Source organism: Pseudomyrmex gracilis, unplaced genomic scaffold (genome assembly GCF_002006095.1).
Source record: "Pseudomyrmex gracilis isolate BER0280 unplaced genomic scaffold, ASM200609v1 scaffold_235, whole genome shotgun sequence".
In the NCBI taxonomy this organism is placed as follows: Eukaryota; Metazoa; Arthropoda; class Insecta; order Hymenoptera; family Formicidae; genus Pseudomyrmex; species Pseudomyrmex gracilis.
Window position 1 is genome coordinate 168,548 of NW_018020819.1, and position 24,344 is coordinate 192,891.

The 24,344-nt window shown below is 39.4% G+C and overlaps 2 protein-coding genes across 4 annotated transcripts; both read left to right on the top strand.

Moving 5' to 3' along the window:
• The first annotated feature begins 333 nt into the window (after window positions 1-333).
• LOC109859054 (vacuolar protein sorting-associated protein 13C) lies at window positions 334-18,397 on the top strand. Of its 2 annotated transcripts, XM_020436908.1 has the most exons (44): window positions 334-851; window positions 1,558-1,742; window positions 1,828-1,914; window positions 2,030-2,227; window positions 2,330-2,784; window positions 2,955-3,478; window positions 3,610-4,081; window positions 4,167-4,535; window positions 4,650-5,116; window positions 5,207-6,233; window positions 6,414-6,800; window positions 6,938-7,819; window positions 7,929-8,031; window positions 8,109-8,255; window positions 8,367-8,563; window positions 8,644-8,781; window positions 8,858-8,977; window positions 9,046-9,225; window positions 9,313-9,489; window positions 9,575-9,736; window positions 9,823-9,986; window positions 10,095-10,215; window positions 10,349-10,573; window positions 10,704-10,919; window positions 11,372-11,413; window positions 11,658-11,723; window positions 12,488-12,691; window positions 12,851-12,988; window positions 13,104-13,250; window positions 13,350-13,498; window positions 13,612-13,723; window positions 14,740-14,978; window positions 15,056-15,218; window positions 15,303-15,519; window positions 15,689-15,864; window positions 15,960-16,079; window positions 16,184-16,305; window positions 16,457-16,770; window positions 16,896-17,017; window positions 17,112-17,281; window positions 17,412-17,526; window positions 17,620-17,751; window positions 17,837-18,004; window positions 18,108-18,397. In XM_020436908.1, the coding sequence occupies exons 2-44, from the start codon at window positions 1,643-1,645 to the stop codon at window positions 18,153-18,155; spliced, it is 9,882 nt and encodes a 3,293-aa protein (XP_020292497.1). In that variant the 5' UTR covers window positions 334-851; window positions 1,558-1,642; the 3' UTR covers window positions 18,156-18,397. The 2 variants fall into 2 exon arrangements, with proteins under 2 accessions (XP_020292497.1, XP_020292498.1); XM_020436909.1 differs by lacking the exons at window positions 11,372-11,413; window positions 11,658-11,723.
• A 106-nt stretch (window positions 18,398-18,503) lies between these two features.
• LOC109859055 (protein lifeguard 1-like) lies at window positions 18,504-22,188 on the top strand. 2 transcript variants are annotated; one of them, XM_020436911.1, is made up of 7 exons: window positions 18,504-20,244; window positions 20,376-20,620; window positions 20,768-20,821; window positions 20,918-21,008; window positions 21,105-21,230; window positions 21,402-21,551; window positions 21,738-22,188. In XM_020436911.1, exons 1-7 carry the CDS (start codon window positions 20,143-20,145, stop codon window positions 21,888-21,890), a joined length of 921 nt encoding a protein of 306 aa, XP_020292500.1. In that variant the 5' UTR covers window positions 18,504-20,142; the 3' UTR covers window positions 21,891-22,188. The 2 variants fall into 2 exon arrangements, with proteins under 2 accessions (XP_020292500.1, XP_020292501.1); XM_020436912.1 differs by lacking the exon at window positions 21,402-21,551.
• The last annotated feature ends 2,156 nt before the right edge of the window (window positions 22,189-24,344 follow it).

Sequence of the window (24,344 nt, forward strand, 5' to 3'; positions counted from 1 at the left end):
ACATTTGTATTGATAAATTTGTAGATTTGTTTTTATTGTAAAAATTTTATAAGATCGATTTTTATTTACATTGTGCGTGTACGTCTATAGTAAAAAAAAAAAAAAACAACTATTATATTGAACAATCTTTGGTATGTGTTCTTTGCCTTAGAAGAGAGAAAAAAAAAGGAATCGAGGATTTTTATTATTTAATCTCTCGCGTGTAGAAATGAAAAAAAAAAAAAAAATCGAAACGCGCGATTCTCTCGTGCGTGAAGAGCGGGAGATAAGTACGCGCTCTATCGCGTAACCTTGGCACCCGCTTCCAGAATATATCAATGAATCGTTTAGTCTACACACGTGTGTGCGCGGCGACATGTCGTTTCAGATTAGTACGGCGAGAGCGAAGAATATCACAACGCGCGATAGCGTAACGTTGTAATAATAGTGTGCGAGTCAGAAAGTTTCGCTTGGCTTCGCATGATCTCTTCTTGTCATCGGAGACGCGTGAGTGCACGAGTACCGAGCCGACGTTGGCAACGACTGTGTGTGATTCACGCTGTTCTCAGGAGGTGACAGAGAGTGGTTCAGTTCACAGACAAACCCAAGTATTGTTTTTGGGATACAGAGAGAGAGAGAGACAAAAAAAGAGAGAGATCGGTGAACGAGAAACAGCGGAAGAGACGGCGAAGAACAAGACGTCGAGAACGCGCGCGTTTCGAGAAAATAAACGCGCCCAGAATCGATGATAATTCGCGAGGATGACGTAACCTGACGAAAAAAGATAACAAACGGCCGTGTTCGAGCAGCTATTTTCAGGTTATGTCCATTTCTCTGTTGTCGGGTTAGGGTCTAGCAGAAGGAAATCTCTTGTAAGCTTCTTCTTTATATTTCACTGATCCTGTTATTGTAAATGTAATGACACTTCTTTATTTTACTGATCTTGTTATTGCAAATGTAATGACACTTTGGCATTTTGTATTTTTCTGGTATGGCGTAACAATATAGTCGGATCTTATTATTTAAATTTTTTTTTTTGTCTCAAGTTCGTCGTCAGATGGTCGTCTGTGGCCAGTAAACGTGTATCTTCCGGATGAAACTTAAGACGATCTCGAGATCGGACTGTGAATATCGGCTCATACCGATAATTGTTATACCGATCATTGTTATCATAAGGTTATCTGGGAAGAAATATTCACAGACAAAAGCGTGAAATTACAGCTTGTCTAAAGATTTGTAAATTTACATGTTCGTCAATTATGTTAAATTTTTCTAGTAAAACGTTTGAAAACAACTGATAGGCCTAGTTTACACCGTTATATCTTTTTGATTTGAAATTTGTCTTTCAACGTATAATTTTGCCATCATTTATAAATGTGCTTGATACGCATATCGTTTGTTGATACGACATCATATCGTCGTTCCAGCTTAATATGACATCGTTCGCATTATTGAGACCAAGCCGATTTAATAACAATAATAAACTAGGTGTGAACTAGGCCGTAGTTTTACTTTACTTGTTCTTTTTGTTGCCCAAGTATTTTGAATTTATTTGATTTTTATTGTACCTACTTTAAGAAAAAAGTGAACGAGAAGGGGGAATGCGTTGCAGCGGAAGAAGCTGTAGAATTTGATTTGAAGAGAGAAAAGAAAAAGCAGCAAAATGGTCTTCGAGTCGGTAGTTGCCGAGCTTCTCAACAAGGTGCTCGGTGACTATATCGAGAACTTGGACTATACGCAGCTCAAACTCAGCCTCTGGGGAGGTAAGAAAATGTGTACAACAGATTTGTTTTAGATACGTGGCAAATATACGTGTCTTATACACGTAATGAATATTTTTGTTTCCAGGTGATGTTGTTTTAACTGACTTGTTAATTAAAGAATCCGCATTGGATGTGTTGGATCTTCCAATAAGATTAGAATATGGACGTTTAGGTAATAAAAACTGCGCCAACAATTTATTTGTTCTTAGTGACATAATTAATATCCATGGAACTAAATAAATACATTGATAGTTAAAGGTATTGTGATAAAATGTTATAATTTTCAGGAAAATTGATACTGAAGATTCCGTTCAAAGATATGTGGAATGGCCAGATAGATGCTATAGTTGAAGAATTGTTTATCTTGGTGGTGCCTACGAGTCAAATTTCGTACAACGAAGAGAAAGAGTCAAAAGCGCAGTTAGAAGCTAAACGGGCAGAACTCGAGAGAGTCGAAAAAAGAAAGCAATTAGCCGCGCTAAAACGTAATTACATATTTTTGTTTTTTTGATATTTAAAATCTCTCTGATTTGTAAATTTTCTATAATTTGTTTTTTTTTTTTTTTTTTTCCTAATAATTACTGCAGCACAAGAGAAACTGAACGATTCGATGGTGGAGAAGTTAGTTGCTCGCATGATCAAGAATATTCATGTGGAGATCAAGAGAATTCATGTGCGTTACGAGGATCACGTCACGTTCAAAGAACATCCCTTCTCGGTCGGCTTTACTTTGAACACTTTCATCCTGGAAAGCTGCACAGACTCGTGGGAAACCACCGGCAATCTGAAGGACATGTACGCCATCCCTCAGATCTTCAAGCTGTGCGGTCTGGACGGTCTGGCTGTGTATCTCAACACGAGCGTCGAACAGTACAGCAAAAGCCCACAATCCTCGTACACCAATCTTTTCTGCAGCGGCATTGCGACTGTGGATTACGTCCCGAGAGGCTATCGGTATCTGTTAGGACCGATCAACGTTAATGCCAAACTCAGATTGAATCCTAAACCCGAGTCTGACGGCAGCAATTATACCATTCCCAAGGTAATTAAAATACGCGCGTCGTTGAGACTCTTGCATTCTTTAAATTTTATTTATTTACGATTTGAATTTTTAAGTTATTATTTATCATAAGAATTATATTTTTATTTAATAACGATGTGTTTCGTATCGACGTCTTGGTTTTTCTAAATTCAAATTTTGTTCTCTCGCAGGTGTGGTTAGACCTGGAGATGCAGAAACTGCGAATCGGTCTAACAAAACAGCAATACCGGACTCTGGTATGTTTAGGTGAGGGTCTGGATCAGGCGCAGAAAGCCGCGCCTTATCGAAAGTACCGACCGAATCTGACGTCGTATCGCGGCCACTACAAAGAATGGTGGCGTTTCGCGTACACGTGTATTCTGGAGGAAACTGTGAGACGGTGCCGTCGAAACTGGGATTGGAATCACATGAAGCAGCATCGCGACACTTGCCGCGTTTACGCGCAAGCATATCAGACGAAACTGACAACAAAGAAACTGGCGAAGGAAATTGAGGAACGACTGACCGAATGTGAAACAAATCTCGACATTTTCAATCTGGTGATCATACGCCAGCAAATAGAATTCGAGGTAGAGCGACTGGCGGAGCGGGAGAAGAGTCTGAAGGCGAAGCGGGGCTGGTTCGGTTTTCTGTGGAACAGTTCCCAGGCTGAGGAAACCAAAGAACTCAATTCAGCTGCGGCCATTATGCGCAGGTTTGATTCTAAATGCTCGCCGCAGTAAGTTGTTGTGTTTTCGAATGTTTTCGATCATTTTTAGACGCTTTAAAATTTTTCAAATCTTATTCGTAAATCCGGTTTATACAAATTCTAAATGAACCGTTTAGGTTCGAAGAGGCAATGACGCCGCAGGAAAAAGAGAAGCTTTACCGGGCGATCGATTATCAGGAAAATAGCGCACCTGCGCATTATCCGGAGACATTCGAGATGATCGACACGCGTTTCTTCCTGCACGGTCTGCAGATCTCGCTGCTGGACACGGACAAGGAACATCCGTGTATTCTGGATCTGCAGCTGCACGGAGTGCGCGCGGGCTTCAAATCGCGGCCGTCCGCGAACGCGATCCTCGTCACCGCATCCATTAGCGACATGAAGCTTATGGGTGTGACGCAGGACGGCCGCGTGCCGTCGCTCTTCAATCCGGGACACGGCACACTCGATAACAGCGCACTGCTGTCAGTATCCTACGAGAAAAATCCACTCGACAAGCTGTGCGGCGACCGCGTTGTCGTCAAGTCACGGTCCGTCGACATAGTTTACGACGCGCAAACCATCATTGAACTCGTCAATATGTTCAAGGTATAGTTCTATGGTTCAGTCTGAAAAAAAATTCTGTTTTCTTTTTCTTCGTTAATTATTTAATACTGATAAATATTCTCCACAGATACAAGATTCCTCGACATTGAATCAGCTGCAGACAGCCGCAGCGGAGCAATTGGAAGTGGGTTTGAAAGATATGTCGGCGCTCGGGCTGGAATACGCGATACAGAAACATTCGGTGCTGGATATACAAGTTGATATGCAAGCGTCGCAACTTATCATACCGTATGGCGGTCTCTACGACGATTCGAAGGCGTTGATCGTCGTGAATCTGGGCAGTCTCAAGATGCATTCGTTGGAAAAGGTTGAGAGCGACTTGACTGGCGCCAGCGTCAAGCAGCTCGTTAGTATGGGCAAAAGCGAGGAGGAGGTTTTGCTTCATCTGCGAGAACACACTTACGACAAGTTCGTTTTGAAGATAGTTAATATCCAGGTAATATTAATTTTTAGATACTTGTCATTCACTTTTCGCCAGATAGATAAATAGATTAATTATTATTTTAGATATTTTTTACTTATAAACTATTATTTTTTTTTTATCTGTTAGGTGCTAGTCTCGCTGCCGAATGAAGAGTGGCGATCAGCCGTGGCAAGTACCGAGAGTTCTCTGACGCTGCTTCATCCGACCACTTTGGAAATTCAGTTTCACAAATGTCTCGTAACAGACGATCCCTTGTTGCCAAAAATTCGACTTCTCGGTAATCTGCCTTCAGTGAACGTGAACATAACGGACGTTCGACTGCTACAGGCATTGTCGGTCGTTCAGAGCATTCCTCTGCCCGAAGAGCAAAAGGCATCGGAGGCGCCGAGAGCCTCTCTTTCTGTCTCGCAGCTGTCGCTGAAGGAACTCGGTACCGCGATATCCAGCATTGCTGAAAAAAAGAAACAACAGCAATCAGACAGCGCGGACACACCGTTAAAGCAAACTACCGATCTGGAGATAAAGTTCGAGATGAAGGAATTTACACTGTCGGTGTCGCGAATCGACAACGCGGAAGCGTCGGAATTCATCAGGTTTGTACAACGCGACTTGTATCTCAGTTTCTACACAATCGGATTATTAACCAGAAAGATAATTTATTTTTGTTTTATTTAATAACACAGATTCCAAGTGCTCCAACTGGAGGCGGAGATGCTTCAGCGCACGTTCGACCAAGAAGTGCAACTTCGACTGGGCGGTGTGCAGTTGCGACAACGCTACAAGGATCAGGAGATCTTTATGGTCAACACACCGATGTCGGTCGGCAAAGACGAATATCTGATTGTTGTGCGATACATGAACGTGAATAAGAACTCGCCAGAGTTTGTCACGCGCCACGGTTCTGTTGTGAAGCTGCTTCTACTGGAGTTCACCTCGCTGGACACTCTGTTGCATCAGGAATCGCTTATCGAACTGTTGCGATTCAGCACGTACATGCAGAATCAAATCAATTTACTCGAGAACTCTCAGAAGCCGGTCGAACGCGCGCGACCGACCCAATTGACGTCCATTCAGGAAGAGACCTCCGGCTTTTTGAAGGAACAACTGCAAAAGAGATCGAGATCTGCCGGGCGACGTAAAAGACAAACGGTCGAGTTCGTCGATCTGAAAGTGAGCGCCAAGATCGGCTCGATCAACTTAAAGATCTCCAGTGTTGTCAGAGATATCACCGCGTTTTACATCGAAGGAATCAGCGCCAGTTTTCTCAGCAAGTCCTCTTATTCTCAAGTGAACGTCGACCTGTCTTCCATCAGCATTAAAGATCTGAATCCCGTTTCCGCGTACAAAGACATCGTGGCGGTGGAGGGTACCGAGTCCCTGCAGGTTCAGGCGGTGATGTACAACATCGAGCAGTGGGAGGTAGACAAGAACAACATGTCCGTGAAAGTGACAATGGGCTGTCATCGAATCGTCTTTCTGAACGCGTTTGTCACCAGCGTGATGAATTTCCTGAATAACTTCCAAGCTGCGCAAGAGGCTATTAAAGACGCCTCGGCGGCGGCGGCGGAGGCCGCGAGGACAAACATCAAGGACGTTCAACAGAGCGCATCTCGCATTGAACTGTGCATCAAGATCAAAGCGCCGGTCGTGTATATGCCGATGAATTCCAAGAGCGAGCACAGTTTGATGTTGGATATGGGCAATCTCATGGTACGATCTGACAAAATTTATGACAATTTAATCTAAAAATTAAAATTTTTTAAAATCAAAGATGTGTATATTTTCTTTTTAATGTTTTTTAATTAAATAATTACGTGCAAACAAAAAATATATTAAAAAATTCTTAATGAATTAAATTTCAATATGTATAACGAAAAATTGCGTGGGCAGGTATGCAATGTCTTTAAGAAGTTAGATGTGAGAAACGAGGACATCAGCGAGTGCCCGGTGGTGGACGAGATGAAGATAGAGTTGCAAAATCTCAAGTTGTCGCGCGTTCGACTGAACATAGAAAAATTCACTAGCGAGAATGAAGTATTGCTGCTGGCACCGGTGACGTTCACGCTGCTGATAAAACGCAACTTGTCCACTGCATGGTTCACCAGTATTCCGGACATCGAAATGTCCGGCAGATTGAACAAGATCAGTTTAATGTTAAGCAAGGAAGATTACGCCAAGATTTTAAAAGTGCTCGAGCAGAATTTGGGCGAGACCTTCGACGATCCAAAAACTGTGAAACCTGCACCGTCCGCCGTGAAACCCGGCATTGAACTCGAGGTGAATAATAATATTTGAATTACTATTTGTAATATTTGATATATAAAATTAAGTAATAAAATTTCACATTCAGCAAAACTAAAATTTTTTGCAACGAAGAATTCAAGTTCTCTCTCTCTCTGTTTTATTTTCTAAAGCTTCAGCCAGCGTACAAGTACGAAGCGGACGCGTCGCAAGAACCGCCGTCGACGGACACTCAAGAGCCGTTGCACGCACGCACATCGATCACGTTCGAGTTCATTATGGACAGTCTGGTGATCAATCTATTCACCGGCGGTTCCAAGTTGCTTCAGTCGCAAACGTCGCCCATGCACCTGTCCGAGAACGGTCTGGCGCGCTTCAGTATTACGCACTTCGCCGTGAAAGGTCGCATTTTCGCGGACGGTTTGCTGGTTACGTCGATTCTGCTGATGAATTGCACGTTGGACGACACGAGGCCGAGCCGCGAGGGTTCGCTGGTACGTATCATGGAAAGGACCGTAAGCAGCGGCTTGTCGACACCGGTGTCGAGGAGCGCCAGCGAGGATCACGTGAACAACGCCAAGTACAATTCCCGCAGCATGCTGGACGTGACTGTACGTCAGAGTTCGAACGACATATTCGCCGACGTGCGCGTGTTCTCCTTCAGCATCATCGTGTCGCTCGATTATCTTATGAAGATCAAGGACTTCTTCGATGTGGACACGACGACGAAAGACAAGACCGCGGCCGTGACCCCCGCGCAAAAATATTCGAAGAGCGAGTCGGTGACGCCGAAGAAAAAACAACAACCGACACAGCAGGAGCCGACTACTTCGACGCCCAAGATGCTGACTGTGAATCTGCACGTGGAAAAGCCGGATATCATTCTGCTCGAAAACATGGACGATGTCGACTCGAATTGCATAGTGCTGAACACGGAATTGTTGCTGAAAATGCGTATTATGGGAGAGCATCAGGTGATCACGGGCTCCGTCAAGGATCTGTCTTTATTGACAGGAATATATAATCCTTTGAAAAGGGCTGATTGGAGTTATCAGGTATATAAATCAAATGTTATGCATACAAAATACTACACAAACGTATATTTATGTATTTTAATACTTTATTTTTATTTTTTTCATAATCTTTCCAAAATTTATTTTCCAGGTTTTGAAGCCGTGCAGCATTAGCGTGGCAGGCTCGACACCGGAAGGTAAAGGACTGCACTTGGAGGTCTGTTGCACGGACATTCACATCTCCGTCTCGCCAGGTATTATCTTCGGGATATTATCATCGAGCTATAGTCAGTAATTTATGATAGTAACATGAAAACGTAACGTTCGGCAGGTGTGATTGAAATATTGAACAAGGTCATTCAGACGGTAACGAAGAAGGAGGAAGAGAGCAAAGAGATTGTTAAGCTCGAGCCCAATTACGAGGGATTGTGGATCATCACGCCTTTCGAAGAGCACGATTACTGGTTCTTGAAAACAGGTTATTTTTCGACTGTTTGATAATTAGTCTTGTTCATTTGTGAACGTAAGTACACATCACACGAGTCAGATTCGAGTTAGTTGCTAATAAGAATCCTTCATTTTCGTTCAGAAGTTGCGATGGAAGCACTCGAGGAGTTCGTGTATCCGGAAGACGAGATCGCGACGGTTTACAAAGCGGAGTTGGCGATTGTTTCAGCGCCAACAATCTTGTTTACTCTGGAAGCGGGTATCGGCAACAAAACTCTGCCCATGTTGCTGCTTAACTTGGGCTTTCAGAGCAGCGTCAACGATTGGAGCACAAAATCTGTAAATTTCTTATTATAAAATTTCTTGATACAAGTCAATTAGCGAATGAATATGTTTGTTATCGCGTCTTTATCCCGCAGATGAGCGTGGACTGTTCAATGTCGGTGATTATGGCGTACTACAACAGTCGCCTCGCGCTGTGGGAACCGCTGATCGAGCCTATAGAATCCTACGAAAACAACAAACGTGTCTCCACTCCGTGGGAGCTGAGAACAAAGGTAGTCCTAGTGTTGTTGTCGCTTTTAACAAGTATTTTATATTTTTATTAACATCATTAACGCGTCGGTGTTTAAGGTACAATTCAACGACGTTCTGCTCGACTCCAGAGGTGCCAGCGCGGTCAGTCCGACTTCGGACAGTGATGTTGAAGAGCTGCATCAGGCTACCAAGATGTCCATCGACGTCACATCTTCCGTAAGTTCATATAATTTGTAGATGATAGAGTAAATCATCTTCTTCTTACGTATTCTTGCTCGGAACAGGATAATTTGGAAATAACCGTGACGAAAACGTGTCTGGATGTGTTGAAACAACTCGGTGAGGCGTTTTCTTCAGCTATGGATATCAGCAAAAAGGGACCTGCGAGAAAGATGGCACCGTACGTTCTGAGGAACGAGACCGGTTTACCGATGATACTCGATCTGGAGCACAGTGTCTTCAAGGTCGGTATAATGAGAAATTTGTCTTTCCATTCGCGTTCAACTCGCTTCACGAACGTGAGCTTACAAATGCAATAATGATGCTTGCAGATTTTCGACGACGAATCGAGGATGAAGGACGACAGCAGTTCGTACATGGAGGTGATTCTTGAAACCGGTGCGTCGATCGAGCTCGCGCCGAAGACGTCGAAATTCGACACGCACGTTCTCGAACAGCTGAAGGCGGAAACCGTGAAGGACAGGGAAGACAGTAAATTCACCGTGTCTGTACGTAATCAATAACATACACAATTCAACGACATAATTTGATCACTGTTACCTTCAATTAACGTGACATTGTGAAATTTAACAGTTCAAAGGTATTCAAGGCAAACTGGCGATACCTATGTTGAGAGCGGACAAAAGATTCTTCTTTTTGAAGTATCGCAAGGATGGTTCTGAGGAATGGGGTATCGTGTCGGATGTCATTGTAGAAGAGGGTAGCACGATCGTCACTCTCAGAAGCATACTTCAGGTAAACGGAAAATAACTGTTCTATTTGCAAAGGAAAAATCAGCTTTAAAATGCGTGTCTCTTGATTTTGTGTTTTTTTTTATACAGGTTTATAATCACTTCTCGCAACCGATATCCGTGTACTACATGACGAAACGCGGAAATGAAGTGGAGTGCGTAGGCACCGTGGCACCAGACGACAAGCTCAACTTGCCGTTGGACGCTGTATACACTTCATCTAACATCTACTGGTTGTTCTTCAACGTCGACGGGTTCGTGTTCTCTCAAATATACTTTTGATAACATCTTTTTCTCTCTGCTTTTACGGGACAATAATAAAGTTAATATACGTGTTTCACACGCTTAAAATATAATTACAGATACATGGTATCAGTGGAGCCGTTCATCTGGAAGGACCTGCAGAAAACGGTTTCCATGACGAAATTACTGAAATGCGAACCTCGAGCCAAACAAGACGACAGAGAACCGTTTTACATTCAGGTCGACAATCTCATTTTTTACATAAAATTCTCTTTTTTATGTTAGCGTTACGTGATTCAATAATTAAGTTGAAAAAATATTGAATATTGAATATTATACAATCATTTATAATGGAAGATATTTGTTTGCACAGGCCGTGGGAGAGATAGAGCAAGTGTATTTCGAGAATACAATGCGACACACCATGGCCAGCACTATCTACAATGTGCATCTGTACCCGTCGGTGTACCTGAAGAACTTCCTTCCCATCGATATTATCATTTGCTTGCCTGGCACTGCGCAAGAAACCCTACTTGAGGCTAGCGCTTCTCTTCAGCTCTCTACGATTGATCCAAACAAATCGAGTATAATCATCAAAGTAAGTACAAAAACTCTCTATTGTAAACTTATTTTTTTACAAATTGCACGGTTGAAAGTAAACGTTAATAGAATGTTGAAACTCAAAATATATTTTATATTTAAAATATAAATCATCCATCTGTGTGTAGCTTCCTAATTACTTGGAAAAAGACTGGTCGTGTAAAGGCGAGATCGTGGCGAATCCGCCCGAATTCGCGGTCTGGTCGTTCGAGTCCTTCGACAGCGCGCAAAAGGTGAACCTGGACCTCGGAATGCACACATCCTACAAACACGGTTCGATCATTATGGCGCTGTATTGCCCGTTCTGGATGCTGAATAAAACCGGCTTGATGTTGTCTTACAGGGTAAGTTTGACGGTGTCGATCACAGTCTCTTCTTCTTTTGCATTTGCAACAAAAACAAACTGCATTTTTTATCTTTCTCTTTTATCCTTTCCTTCAACGCGCGTGTGAATACAATTGTTTAAAAAATCCTGAAACTTTTTAGAAACTAGATGATTTAGAATGCATCTTTTGAATTAGAAGTTGAGAAAAATTCCTTCTCAATATATATATATATATATATATATAGTATATATATGTAGAAAAAATGTATATATATATATGTATATGTACATACATACATACATACATACATATATATACATACATATATATATGTATGTATGTACATATACATTAACATGCTGATTTCCTTTTTCGCATTCTCTTTGTTGACGTTTCGCGCTAACTAACCACTGCATTGTGCATGAACCAGATCTCTCTGAACTCAAGATGTGCCCTCCGTTATTTTACAGAAATCAAGTAAGGGTGGCAAAGAGCACTCGAGTCCTATCAAGGTAGAGATCGTTTATTCTTGTGCACTTACTGCGCTTCTTATGTCAATAGCTCTTCTGTTCGCGATTAGTTCCGCTTCTCGAATTTTGTTTATTACCAGCTGTATAATGATAATAATAATAATTGTAAAAACAATTTGTTATCGACTTGTTGTTGGCAATTTTATTTATCGAGTCGTTGGTTATGTGGACGTTAAGTGGTTTTATAAATTTTATTCGTCAAATGTACGTAGAAAACGTCTTTCAGAAATTCGTTTCCGCGATGAAACCCCATCGGCGACGCGCACAGTACAAGAAGAGGAAAACGCGCGCGGTGACGCATCGTTTTTTATTTTTCAAATATTAGGTCTACCGGAAAGTTCTGTTCGTTTTTGGAATAAAACAAAATACAAATTTTTCTTACCGTCAATAAACTTGATTAAATAATATAATTGCCATTATTACTAATGATTTATTGCCAGCGTGAGGGCAATTTGTATATCCCATTTTTGAAAAATTAAGAAAAATTTGTATTTTGTTTTATTCCAAAAACGGACAGAACTTTCCGGTAGACCTAATATTATATCGCTGTTCTTACGCTTCTTGTGTTCGCAAAGACACCTCGATTGTTGTGAAATAACCAACTAGTCGGGATTAATCGCCGGAACTGTGTTAAATTATCATCATGTTAGTCACCTGATGTGCTGAGTTTTAATAATCTTTTATTTACACGTCCCTCCCCCCTCTACCAAGGTTTTTAAATATGTAAATCGCATTTATCTGTGTGTGCGTTATAACCGAACAATTCTATTACGCTTGTTTTTATCACAATACTTTCTTTCTTATTTCCTTGCCTTGTCTATTTCTCTCAATTTATATTTGACTTGTTTTTCCAATGCTCGGACTATATCGTTGCCCAAATCCTCGAATCTCGTCACGTTGTCTCTTTTTATTGTTCAGGGTCTTGGATAAAAAACAAACAACAAAGTTTGCCGTTAACGTGTTATCTATGCATTTGCTAACAGCATGATAATCAGAAAAAAACAATTTTGTTAAGCAAGGGTTCACCGTTGATCGCTTCTTTTTGTTTTTTTTTAGACATCCGATGATTATTTGAACATTCTTTATCACCCGGAACACTTCAAGGGACCTATTCTATTCTCGTTTCGGTCCAAGAACTTCTTCGGCAAGAAGAAGGCCATGATCAGGGTGGAGGACGGCGAATGGTCGGACAAGTTTCCCATCGACGTTGCGGGTAGCGTTGGCGTTGTGACGTGCAAATACAACGGAATGACGTATCAGGTCTCGCATCGTCAATAATTTTCAAGATTTCTCGTATTCCGTCACCTCTGAGTGTCAAACAAATACGCGGAAAAAAGAAATTTTATATGTTACTTTAGAAAAAAAAAAAAGAAAATCTGATTAAAAGAATCAGAATAATCGATTTTCTTGTTTTTATAGATTGGTGTGCACAATCAGCTGACGTACAACTCGTTGACCAAGCAGATCACATTCACACCTTACTACATACTCATCAACAATGCGGATTACCTCATAGAATGCCAAGAGGGTGATCGACCAGCGGATCCGATGATTAAAGTACGTTGGTTAACAGCGATTCGATTATATACAGTGCGAATATTGTTGTTTTGTTGAAATGCTAGATTTATAATAATATAATGTTATTGTATAACGCGCGTGTGTGTGTGTAAAGGTGCTTCCCGGCGAATGCACGGCGCTGTGGCCTCGAACGCAATACGAGCACAAGACTTTGAAGGCCAAAGTTGCGGGTCAACCCGAGAAAACTGCCGCTTTTATTTACACAGATAGCCACACGACTCTGCTAAAATTAGACAATAAGGTGGTAACATGAAACAATAGCCTTTTTAATATAATTGTTTTTTTTTGTTTTTAACAAAACCCAATGTTTATTTTGATATTTTACTTTTTGTTGCAACAGTATGGCGGAATCAATGTAGACGTGCAAATAAACGAAGGTGGCATTTACATTTCCATGTCGGCCTACAGTCCGGGCAACGCGCCGGCTTTGATCATCAACCATACACCGCGTACCGTCAACTTCTGGGAAAAGGGTTCGATCAATATCAGGTAGAAAATCTACTAAATAAATAAATTGTAAAGTTAATGAACAAGGTGACGGGTCGGTTCTGTGTATTTCAGTTAAATATCATCGTGAATTGTGTATATTTGTTCATTGTTAGATCCGTGCAGTCGTACAACAGGATGTTCTACACCTGGGAGAATCCGGCGGGTCCGCGAAAGTTGGTCTGGGAGGACAGCAATAGCAAAGAGATCGAAGATAATCTTCGCAAGGTAAAAGACGAAAAAAAAATGATATCGCATGAACGAGTGAATCCTCCTCCTATATAAAAAATCTATGTGTACCGCGAAGTGCGCGTTTTGATATCGAATGTATCGCATCTATTGTTGTCTCTTTTCCGCGTTGCCGATTAGTTGGTTGATCGAGTCGAGTCGAATCGAATCGGTAAGATCGAGAGAGTAAATAATGACAGAAAAGCGATTTTGACAGTTTGTCGTATACGTGGAGAAAATTAAAAACGTGACTAAAGTAAAGTCACTTGACAGAAAAGAGTAGAAAAACAACACGTGACTATTTAAAGTAACGTGATTGTAATTTATATTATATATAACATTAAATAATATATATTATACATATAATTTATTATATACATATAGTATACAATATAAAGTATAATATTATACTTTATATTGTATATTATATATATATTATGTACATACTACCGTAAGATCACTGACCTCGGCCGCGCGACCGTGGTGGGAGGAAGGTCACTGACCCGGCCGCGCGACCTTGGGGGGGGTCACTGACCTCGGTCACGTGACCGCGGCGGGGTCATTGACCTCGGCCGCGCGACCTTGGCAGGTTCATTGACCTCGATCACGTGACCGCGGCGAGGTCACTGACTTTAGTCACGTGATTATGGTATATATATATAGATATGTGTGTGTGTATTATATATAGATATAGAATATTATATATAATATATATAATATTCTCTGTTTTACTCTTGTCCCTGTCACGTGACTTTAGTCACGTGTTGTTTTTCCATTCTCCCTTTTTTCTCTTATTTTTTGAGTTTGATTTTCATGCGTTATTTCTGACATCTCTCATATGTACATCATGTATATTATATTGTTTATAGGACGTATATATTAGCTGTCATTATGGTGACAGGTTAAGTTCACTCACACTACACGTTAAAATAAAAGCAACAATAGCGTGCGCGTAGCGCGCGCCTGTGTTGTGCTAGTCGTAGAAGAAACGATTCATTGTCGTTTTTCTTTTGCAGGATAATCTTGGTGCGTTTCAACTGCAAGACATAGATGAGGATCTGTTCTACGTGTCCTTTCTGGATGGCACTCAGCGAGTGCTGTTGTTCACCACGAATTTGAAGATAGCGGAGGATTGCCAGCTAGCCGGCAATTTGGAGGTCATTGAGCAGGAAATCACGTTGAACATTCACGGCATCGGTTTCTCCCTCGTCAACAACATTACCAAGTCCGAGCTGTTGTACATGTGCATCGCTAGGTAAAAATAATATAATTGCAACGCGTTTTTGAAGAAGTAATTTATATTCCTGTATTGAGAATGAGTTTTTCTTCTAGCTCTGGAATTATATGGGAGACACGAAAGTCCCTTGGCGGCCGTTGGCGAGCGTTAAGCACCAAAGAAGTTAATGCGATCGAGGAAGGATATCAACGATATCTTAAAGAATTGCAAATTGGAAAAGAAGCGGACTATCGTGTGATGCTGGAGCCGAAGTTGATGGTAAAATAAAATTATCTAATAATTATTAAATTAACTTCTATATATATGTATGTTGTGATTTTTTGTTATAATGATATATTTCAGGTGGATTATTTAAACATGGAGATGCTCAAGCCGCATCGCAGGTACATGAGACGTACTTTCCAGACCGGGCTCTGGTTGCAGTATCGCACCTCAGCGCATCAAGTGCAGCTACACGCGAAAATCAACAGACTTCAGATCGACAATCAGCTGTCCGAGTGCGTTTTCCCGGTCATTCTCGCACCGGTGCCACTGCCGAAGAGTGTCACGCAGAGTACAGGTATTGTTTTGTTATTATCTTAGAATATATCTGTGTGTCCTTGGAATATTGTTTAAAATTGGGAAATTTAAAATCTCAAAAAGTTTTGCTAAGAATTTATTAGTTATCTCTGTAAAAACTATATTTTATATATATAGTTTTGTTATCTCTGTTTTTCGTTTTTCTGTAGTAATGAAACCCTTCGCGGAACTCAGCATGGTCAAGCGTCTATTGGAGCACAGCACCGTGCAACAATTCCGTTACTTCAAAGTTCTCGTACAAGAATTCCACATCAAAGTCGACATTGTCTTCATAAACGCGATAATGGGTCTTTTCGAGGCGAATGAAGTCAACGACGCGGAAGAAGTGAGTTAAGAAATTTATTAAAATTTATTTCTTAATAATTTATTTATGATGCAATAAATACAACAATATACTTTTTGTTATTTTTTTAATTTCAGAGCGCACTTTTCCGTACCGACATGATGCTAGTCAACAAACCATTGATGTATCACGTCAACTTGATTACCACAGCCGAGCAGAAAAACTTTTTCGACCTACTGCACTTTTCACCACTCAAGGTGCATTTTAGTTTTCGCGTATTATTTATAGTTCACATTATTTACACTCAGAGAAGTTATGTTACGTATCTTTAACAATTGAATTTTTATTGTTTTCTCTGTAGATACACATTAGTTTCTCGATGACGGGCAGCGGAGAGGGACCTTCTGCGCTGCCGCAAGTACTTAATGTCCTGCTGCAAGGAATCGGCGTGACGTTGACGGATATTAACGATATTGTGTTCAAGTAACGTGTTTATTCTATTTATAATCAATTTTATTAGAAGCAGTCTTTCTCTTTACTAAGATCCAAACTTCATGATTTTGTACACCTGCAATTTTTTGAGCATTTAGATGTACGTAATTGAAATATCTTTAAAAATTTGCTTTATACACAGATTGGCGTATTTCGAAAGAAGCTACGTGTTCATGACACACAAGCAACTCATTTCTGAAGCGACCACTCATTACGCGGGTCAGGCAATTAAACAGGCGTACGTGCTTGTTCTGGGACTCGATGTAATTGGTAATCCGTATGGACTCGTGATCGGAACGATGAAGGGTATAGAGGACCTGTTTTATGAACCTTTCCAAGGAGCTATACAAGGCCCGGGAGAGTTTGCGGAAGGCCTGTTTCTCGGAGTGCGCAGCATGTTGGGCCATACCGTGGGCGGCATGGCGGGCGCTGTGTCGAAAATTACAGGAGCGATGGGTGCGCGTCTTCAGTCATATTGAACGTTTTATTTATCCAAGAATCAGAAGCAAACAAAATATTTTTGTGTAATATACTTTAAAGTTTTTTTTTTTTATTTATGTACTTAATATTTTCTCTTACAGGCAAAGGAATAGCTGCTTTGACTTTTGATAAGGATTACCAGAAGAAGAGGCAAGAACAATTGAACAAGCAGCCCGCAAACTTGCAAGAAGGTCTTGCTCGAAGCGGAAAGGGCTTAGTAATGGTAAACTTTCGAAATAATTTAACTTTTTTTAGATTAAAAAGTTAATTAACGTATCTTTTATCTGCTCAAATTCTATATGTAATTCATTTGGCAGGGTGTAGTCGATGGTGTAACAGGCGTAGTAATGAAGCCTATAACCGGGGCGAAGGAGGAAGGAGTAGAAGGATTCTTCAAAGGATTCGGAAAGGGCGTCGTTGGACTCGTCACTAGACCCACTGCCGGCGTGATTGACTTCGCAAGCGGTTCCTTTGGGGCCGTCAGACGGTAAATAATAATTGTTAAATAAAGAAAATCTCTATCTCAAAATTTAACACAATTTATCAGTCTTTGTATAAACGTACTGGACATTTATATATTTTACTGTACTTATGTTCTGCAACTACACATTTTACAGAGCTACTGAGTTAAACGAAGAGGCAAAGAGAGTGCGATCACCTAGATTTCTACAAGCGGACAATCCTGTTAGACCATATATTAAGAACGAAGCCGAAGGGAACAAAATATTGACGGTGAGATAAATACGTTGTAAATTTTTTATGTAATTTGTGCGAAATAATGTAGTTAATATTTCACGTTTCTACACGCGAAATTTTGCTTCGCAGGAATTGGAAAAAGGAAAATATGCACACACGGATGTTTATGTCTATCATGTGTTCATTAACAAAGACGTGTTGTTGCTGACAGACAAAAGATTGTCGTATCTCGAACATAATGATTTGTTTGGCGGATGGCGGGTTAGTGTATTGAGTATATTAAACAATTAAATGTAAAAAAAAAAAAAAAAAACTCAGTGTATTGCAATGTCTTTAATTGCTCCAGGTTGACTGGACTTACACCTGGAACGAATTCAGCGGATCACCAAAGATCGTGGATAGGGGTGTACAAATCTTTATGAAAGACACCAGTAGGAAGAAGAAGCTCGGTGGTCTGTTCGGTAGTGCCGATCAATCGAAAATAATTTTGATAATAGATCACAATATCAAAGAGGTACGTCATCCAGTAGTTTGTTTTCTTTTTTGCAAATCAGAAGCAATGCAACTTTATCACACAATGTTCTAATTTTTTTCGAATTGTTTGATGATTTCCACAGCTGTTGTGCAGCAAACTACAGGAGCAAATCAATCAATATGAAGTATAACGCGGCGCCGTACAAAAACACGCTTGAACATCTTATCGACGAATCAAAAGAGAAAAGAAAACGAACAAAAAGCTTCTTCCAAGACAAACTTTCTTCGCGAACGAAGTCGCACAATACATTTCTATATATACGCGCGTTTCTTATAACACAGTATTTATTAAGACTGACACTGCGCTATAACTTAGTCTTGAAAAAAAAAAAAAAAAAAAAAAAAAAAAAAAAAAAAAAAAAAAAAAAAAAAAGGGATAAAAAGACGATCAATGCTAGAGAGCAAAGAATCTTTTTCACTTTTTACCGTAAAAAAAACAAAAAAAAAAACTGTTCGAATCGCACCGAAATCGAACGTAAAATATTGAATTCCCACTGTATAGTCTTTTCTAAATGCTCCGTTTGATGCAAACGGAGCAAAGTTTAGTCGCAAAGAGAGTTACCATTGTAATAATATCGATATAAGAGAATTAACTTACTGTGAGTCTTATCAAGTCATAATTTATTGATCGAAACAATCTTAAACAACAACCGAAGTGATAATTTTAACGTTAAGTGAAAACAGGTTTCATTTTCTGATTCGTTCGATATCTAATAGTGCAGAAGATTATTTCTGTGCTCTTGTATTTACACATTTTTTTTTTTTTTTTTTTAACGTAACTCGCATTAATCAAACACTCTGCCTCACAACTGTTATTTTGTATAATTTAGAACAATTTTACGTATTGCATACGTACATTTTTTGCGAATCGTTCATCGCATCGAGAGTATCATGTTCGCTACTTAACGTGGTTGCTAATCCGTACGCTTAATTATCCTCCCCTTTCCCCGCGACGTTTGATGACGTTGTTTAGAGGATTTCTATCTCGAATGTTGCTCGCGCATCGAAAGTACACGCATATATTGTTACGATGTAATAAAATTCTATTACTTAAGCTTTAACATTTGAACGTGTGCACCAGTGATCACTTCTACCTCGTTTTATCAATGTGCGACACGTTAGTTCAATATATTATATATAATAAAGTTACATATAAAATAAAATTTATATATATATATATATTGAACAGAGAGATAATTGCGTATATATAAAACGCGTATACGTAATAATTAATCGGTACTTCACTTAAGATCTCTCAGAAGGAAAGACATGTAGAGATTTCTCGATCACAAAAAAAAGCGAAGTAATACGAAACTTGTGCAATTAACAATATTAATGTTTCGTGACCCGGCAGTCATTTTTGTCGCGCGTATGCGAAAAAAAAAAAACACCAATGAGCTTAGCCGTTTTAGCTGTGTTTTCTCGGTCCTTTTTAAAATCAATGTAATTTAACATCGTGTGTATATTGATTTGTAGTCATAGGTGACATCGAAGTGCTTTATTTTATAATATTATCCAAAAACGCAACAAATTCCAATATTTGTACAATTTTAAACGACTAAGCGCACTGTAACGAACGATATTAAAAAGTCTTTTTATTTTGCTATATATTTAAATAGATATTTTTATTACAATATATACAGTATATATATATATATATTATACGCGAGTGTAATCGTGAAGTGTTTATTGCGGTAAGTCCGAACACTCTCGGTAAAATACATTTCAAATCGAGAGAAAACGAATAAACAGCAAAACAAAATAATAATTGTCGCTTAATTTTACAAGAGAAAATAGAATATAGAATATAGAACATATGTTATCGTATAATACAAGTTTTTGTGCTTCCATAACACTTGGTTTAACAAATTATCTTAACTTCGCTTTAATTCCGTAAACAAATCATCAGAATTAATTATTTACATACGTGCTCTTTTTTTTTTTAAACGCGTGTATGTTTTATTATAATTCTTTCATTTGTTTTTAAACGTAGCTGCGTTGCAACAGATTTTGCATGTGTTCATTTGCATACACGAATATGTTGGTTAAGCGTCGCTCAACGAGAAAATCGAAAAAAGTGTGAAACTCGATAAACTTTAACAAAAAAAAGCTTGTCCAATGCGGTCCAACGATATCGAGGATCCGTATCAACAGGTTCCGCATCACATCCCGGGACCTCCGCAGCTACCACCGTTGGTCAAGGGGCAAAAGATCAAGAGCGTAAGTGACGTTTCGTTAATATGTCAGCAGGGGGTCTCAAGGGTCTTGAATTGCTACATCTCCAAAATTCCAATATTCACACCTTGCGATCATTTTCAACTAATAATCTGACAAAAATTATCCGATTTTAGGGACCGTACACTGTCACGGTAACCGACGAGATGGTGGCGCAAAGAGAGAAACAGAATCTGGAGCTCTATAAGGCGTGGGTGCGTGAGCAGCGCAGGTTGCAAATGTTGCCAGAAGATGATGCCAATGAGTACATGGGCGATTTCAAGGAAGCGGCGGTCAGAAGGATCTTCATTCGCAAAGTCTTCTGTCTGGTCACGCTACAGATGATATTCACCGCCGCTGTCATAGCCGTCTTCCTGTTCGTGTGAGTATTCCCGAAGAACATTTGTGTAGTTTTTTTAAATCTCTTCTTTTTTTTTTTCTATCTTTTAACTTTTTACTTCAATACGCGTGTTCGAATCAATCTTTGAGATTGATTTTTATTGTTTCTCGTTATAAATTTATCTTTCAGAGATGAAGCGCGACTGTTCATGATGATGCACTCGTATCTGTGGATCATTGCCATGTAAGAAAATTTGTTTTATTTTGTTTTTTTTTTGTTTATTCAAATTATTTTTTTTTACAAAAAATACATTGCGCTTATATACATATGTTGTTACAGGATATTGTTCATAGTGTCGCTTTGCACCATGGCCTGTTCGGAGCACGCTCGCCGAACTCCACCGTACAATTACATCTGCCTAATCCTACTGGTAAAATCTCAGCGGTTTTTGTTTTTTTTTTCACACACACAACGCCTCATCGTTTAAATTAAATATCGAATTATTACTCCGAAAAATACATTGCAGACAGTGGGAATGTCTTATCTAGCCGCCTTTGTATCCACAATTTATAGCATCGAGGTGATCCTCATTGTTATGGGCATGACCGCCGCTGTCACAACGATAATAGTTTTCGTAGCGACGTTCTCGAAGGTATTTTTTCATCTTTTCGGATACTTTTTTATTATTTAAAAAAATGTTTTACATACCAATTATTCACGCAGTTCCGTTTCTTTTGTGATATGAAGTTTATTGTTACTCTCAATATGTTATATCTCAAAATTACTGTCATTTAATATTTATATAAATGATACAACTGTGCAGTTCGACTTAACAATGAGACCGGGCTTGATGCTGATAGTCGGATTGGTCGCGATTGTGGCCATCTTTACAGTATTAATAATTCTGTTGTTCACTCACATAATGGTCTTGCGTCTTGTAATCGCCATCATCGGTACACTACTCTTGTGCTTGGTACATACAATTTTTACATATTTGGTTTTTCTAATCAATTCACCATTATCTATCTCTCTACCACCTGTACGAAAAATTATAAATGTTAATTCGCTGTTATTTATTTATTTTTTCGCACAATTTCTAGAACAAAAAAAAAGCATGAATTATTGAAACGTATTTGAATGCAAATCATTTTGTTTTTAGTACTTGTACTTTGACACGCAGACAATCATGGGTGGACGGAAGATAGAATTGAATCCTGACGAGGTTGTTTTCGCGGCCACGCATCTTTACATTGATATCGTACTGTTGTATCAATACTTATTGATGTTCATGGGATTCTTCCACGAGGGATAACACAACTGGATACGTTTATACATTAATGTACGCATATATTTTACATTTTACATTTGGAGGAACGCATGTATATATTACTATATAAAAATATAAATTTTATTTTTATACATTTTTCTATATATATAGTTTTTTGTAAAGAAAATATTTCGTCACTTCCTACGTTATAATATCCCGTAACTCCAAAACACAAATTTTAGAGAGCAGTTTAAAAGTTTCAAACTTCATATAGTTTCTCTAGTTAAGGGGATCTTTCGGTTTTAAATTTTTACCTTGCTTATGAATATTTTTTTTTTTTTTTTTTTTTAATATTTGGTGACCATAAAAAACATAACTTTTTAAGTGTCACTATGCAATAAACTGAAAATCCCGTATGTGACACTTATGTACAGCCGATTGCTTCATACCTCTCGATATATATATATATATATATATATATATATATATAGATATATATATATATATATATAGATATATATATAGCTATCCTCTGGATAAATTCCTCTGAAAACCAATAAGGAGAACCAATTTTGGGAGATATCTTCTAGATAAAGTTATCGAAAACTTATCTAGAAGCGAAAAAATTGGCCGGTAATCATACGTAGGGAGTGACGACTTGATAATTTTTTTTACGATTATATCTATATTAAGAATAATTTATATAAAATTCATCGCAATCACACACCCGTACGTGTACGATGTCTTTCGAAAGTGGAGAGGGTGTCTCTCTCTGTACACGTGACCGTAGGGAAAGAAAACTCTTTACTGCACTTTCGAAAGTCCATTTACAGCCAATTTTTTTCACTTCTAGATAAGTTTTCGACAACTTTATCTAGAAGTTATCACTCTATCTAGAAGAAATCTCCCAAAATTGATTCTCAGAGGAATTTATCCAGAGGATAGCTCTATCGAGAGGTGTGAAGAAATCGGCCGTTAATGCGCACACACGCGCACCGTAGTAAAATGTGTGTTGAAATAAAAAAAAAAAAAAAGTCAAATGCAAAAGTTCGCGCTCGAAAACTTCATCATTGAATTCGAGAGCGATTAATTTGGCATTTGGTAAAATTGTTTTTTTTTTTTTTTTTGTTTGTTATCAATCACGAATGTAATTGCCGTTGTTTTCTATAATCTTTTCCCAACGTTTCGGCAGCATGCGAATGCCTCGATCGTAAAACGACTTCGGTTTCGCGTTGAAGAAGACGGAAATATATTTTTTGACGGCTTCCAAAGACGTGAATTTTTTCTCATTCAAATCGTCCTGCAACAACGGAATCAAATAATAATCGGACGGCGCGAGATCGGGCGAATACGGGTGCGATATTAGATCCCAATTCAATTCCGTTAATTTGCGCAAGATCTGATTTGCGGTGTGCGATTTCGCGTTGTGGTGAAAAACGATATCCTTGCGATTGGTCAGAATTGGACGCTTCTCCTGAATTGCTATCTTCAAATTGTCCAATTGTTGACAACAATAATTTTCAGAATTAATCGTTCGATCAACGGGTAACAGCTCGTAATAAAGTATCCCTTCGCAATCCCACCAAACGGAAATCATCACTTTCTCGGGATGCGGATTGGCTCTTGTTGCGCCCTCCTCATCCGCTACTTCCCAGGTACGATTGCGTTGAACGGTGTTGTAAACAATCCAGTTTTCGCCGCCAGTTACCAGTCGGTCCAAAAACGATTCTTTGTTCAAACGATCGAGCAAAGAAACAGCCGCGGTAACTCGATTCGATTTGTTGTTCGCTTCGTCTAGCAATTCCGTCGATTGATCCGTCGATGATGCCGAATCTCTCACCCACTTGTCGAGCTTCAAAGTGTACCCGATCTTTTTCATACGCCTATACACGGTCATTTTGTCAACGTTGAGTCTCTTCGCAATCTCGCCCATTGAAATCCGTGAATTATTCTGGATTAAATTGCGCACAATCTTGTCGGTTACGCTGGAAGGTCGGCCGGAGCGCGGGTGATCGTCGAGATCGAAATCACCTCGTCTAAATTTCGTAAACCATCTCTTAACGGTTCGAAGAGCCGGCGCACGATCCCGATAGACATCTTGAATGTTTTCCACGGCAGTTTTAACTTTGACACCCTTCCGAAACTCATAGAGCATAACATGTCGCAAATGCAACTTTCCTTCGCTCATTTTTTTGAAGTTTGTGTTTATTTGGTTTTTTCTCACACAATGTGTAAATTCGGTCAAAACACACACACACACACACACACACACACACACACATATATACACAAACGTCTTTCTCGCTCGAACGATCGAATAATGTTACTTTTTTTTTTTTTATGTACGTACCAGGGGGTCGTAACTCACTCTTGCTAAAAAGAGGGGACTAGTTTCAGCGCCACCTACCCGTGTACCGTCGGAAATAGCGAACTAATGGGATATATATATAGCTATACATAGCTATATATATCTCGCACAATACCATACACATTTCTACT

Coding starts and splice junctions, on each gene's coding strand:
- LOC109859054 (XM_020436908.1), top strand. CDS start 1,643: ATGGTCTTCGAGTCGGTAGTTGCCGAGCTTCTCAACAAGGTGCTCGGT. Junction 1,743..1,827: donor CAAACTCAGCCTCTGGGGAG/GTAAGAAAATGT, acceptor TTTTGTTTCCAG/GTGATGTTGTTTTAACTGAC. Junction 13,251..13,349: donor TGCTAAAATTAGACAATAAG/GTGGTAACATGA, acceptor TTGTTGCAACAG/TATGGCGGAATCAATGTAGA.
- LOC109859055 (XM_020436911.1), top strand. CDS start 20,143: ATGCGGTCCAACGATATCGAGGATCCGTATCAACAGGTTCCGCATCAC. Junction 21,231..21,401: donor TCGTAGCGACGTTCTCGAAG/GTATTTTTTCAT, acceptor ACAACTGTGCAG/TTCGACTTAACAATGAGACC. Junction 21,552..21,737: donor GTACACTACTCTTGTGCTTG/GTACATACAATT, acceptor TTTTGTTTTTAG/TACTTGTACTTTGACACGCA.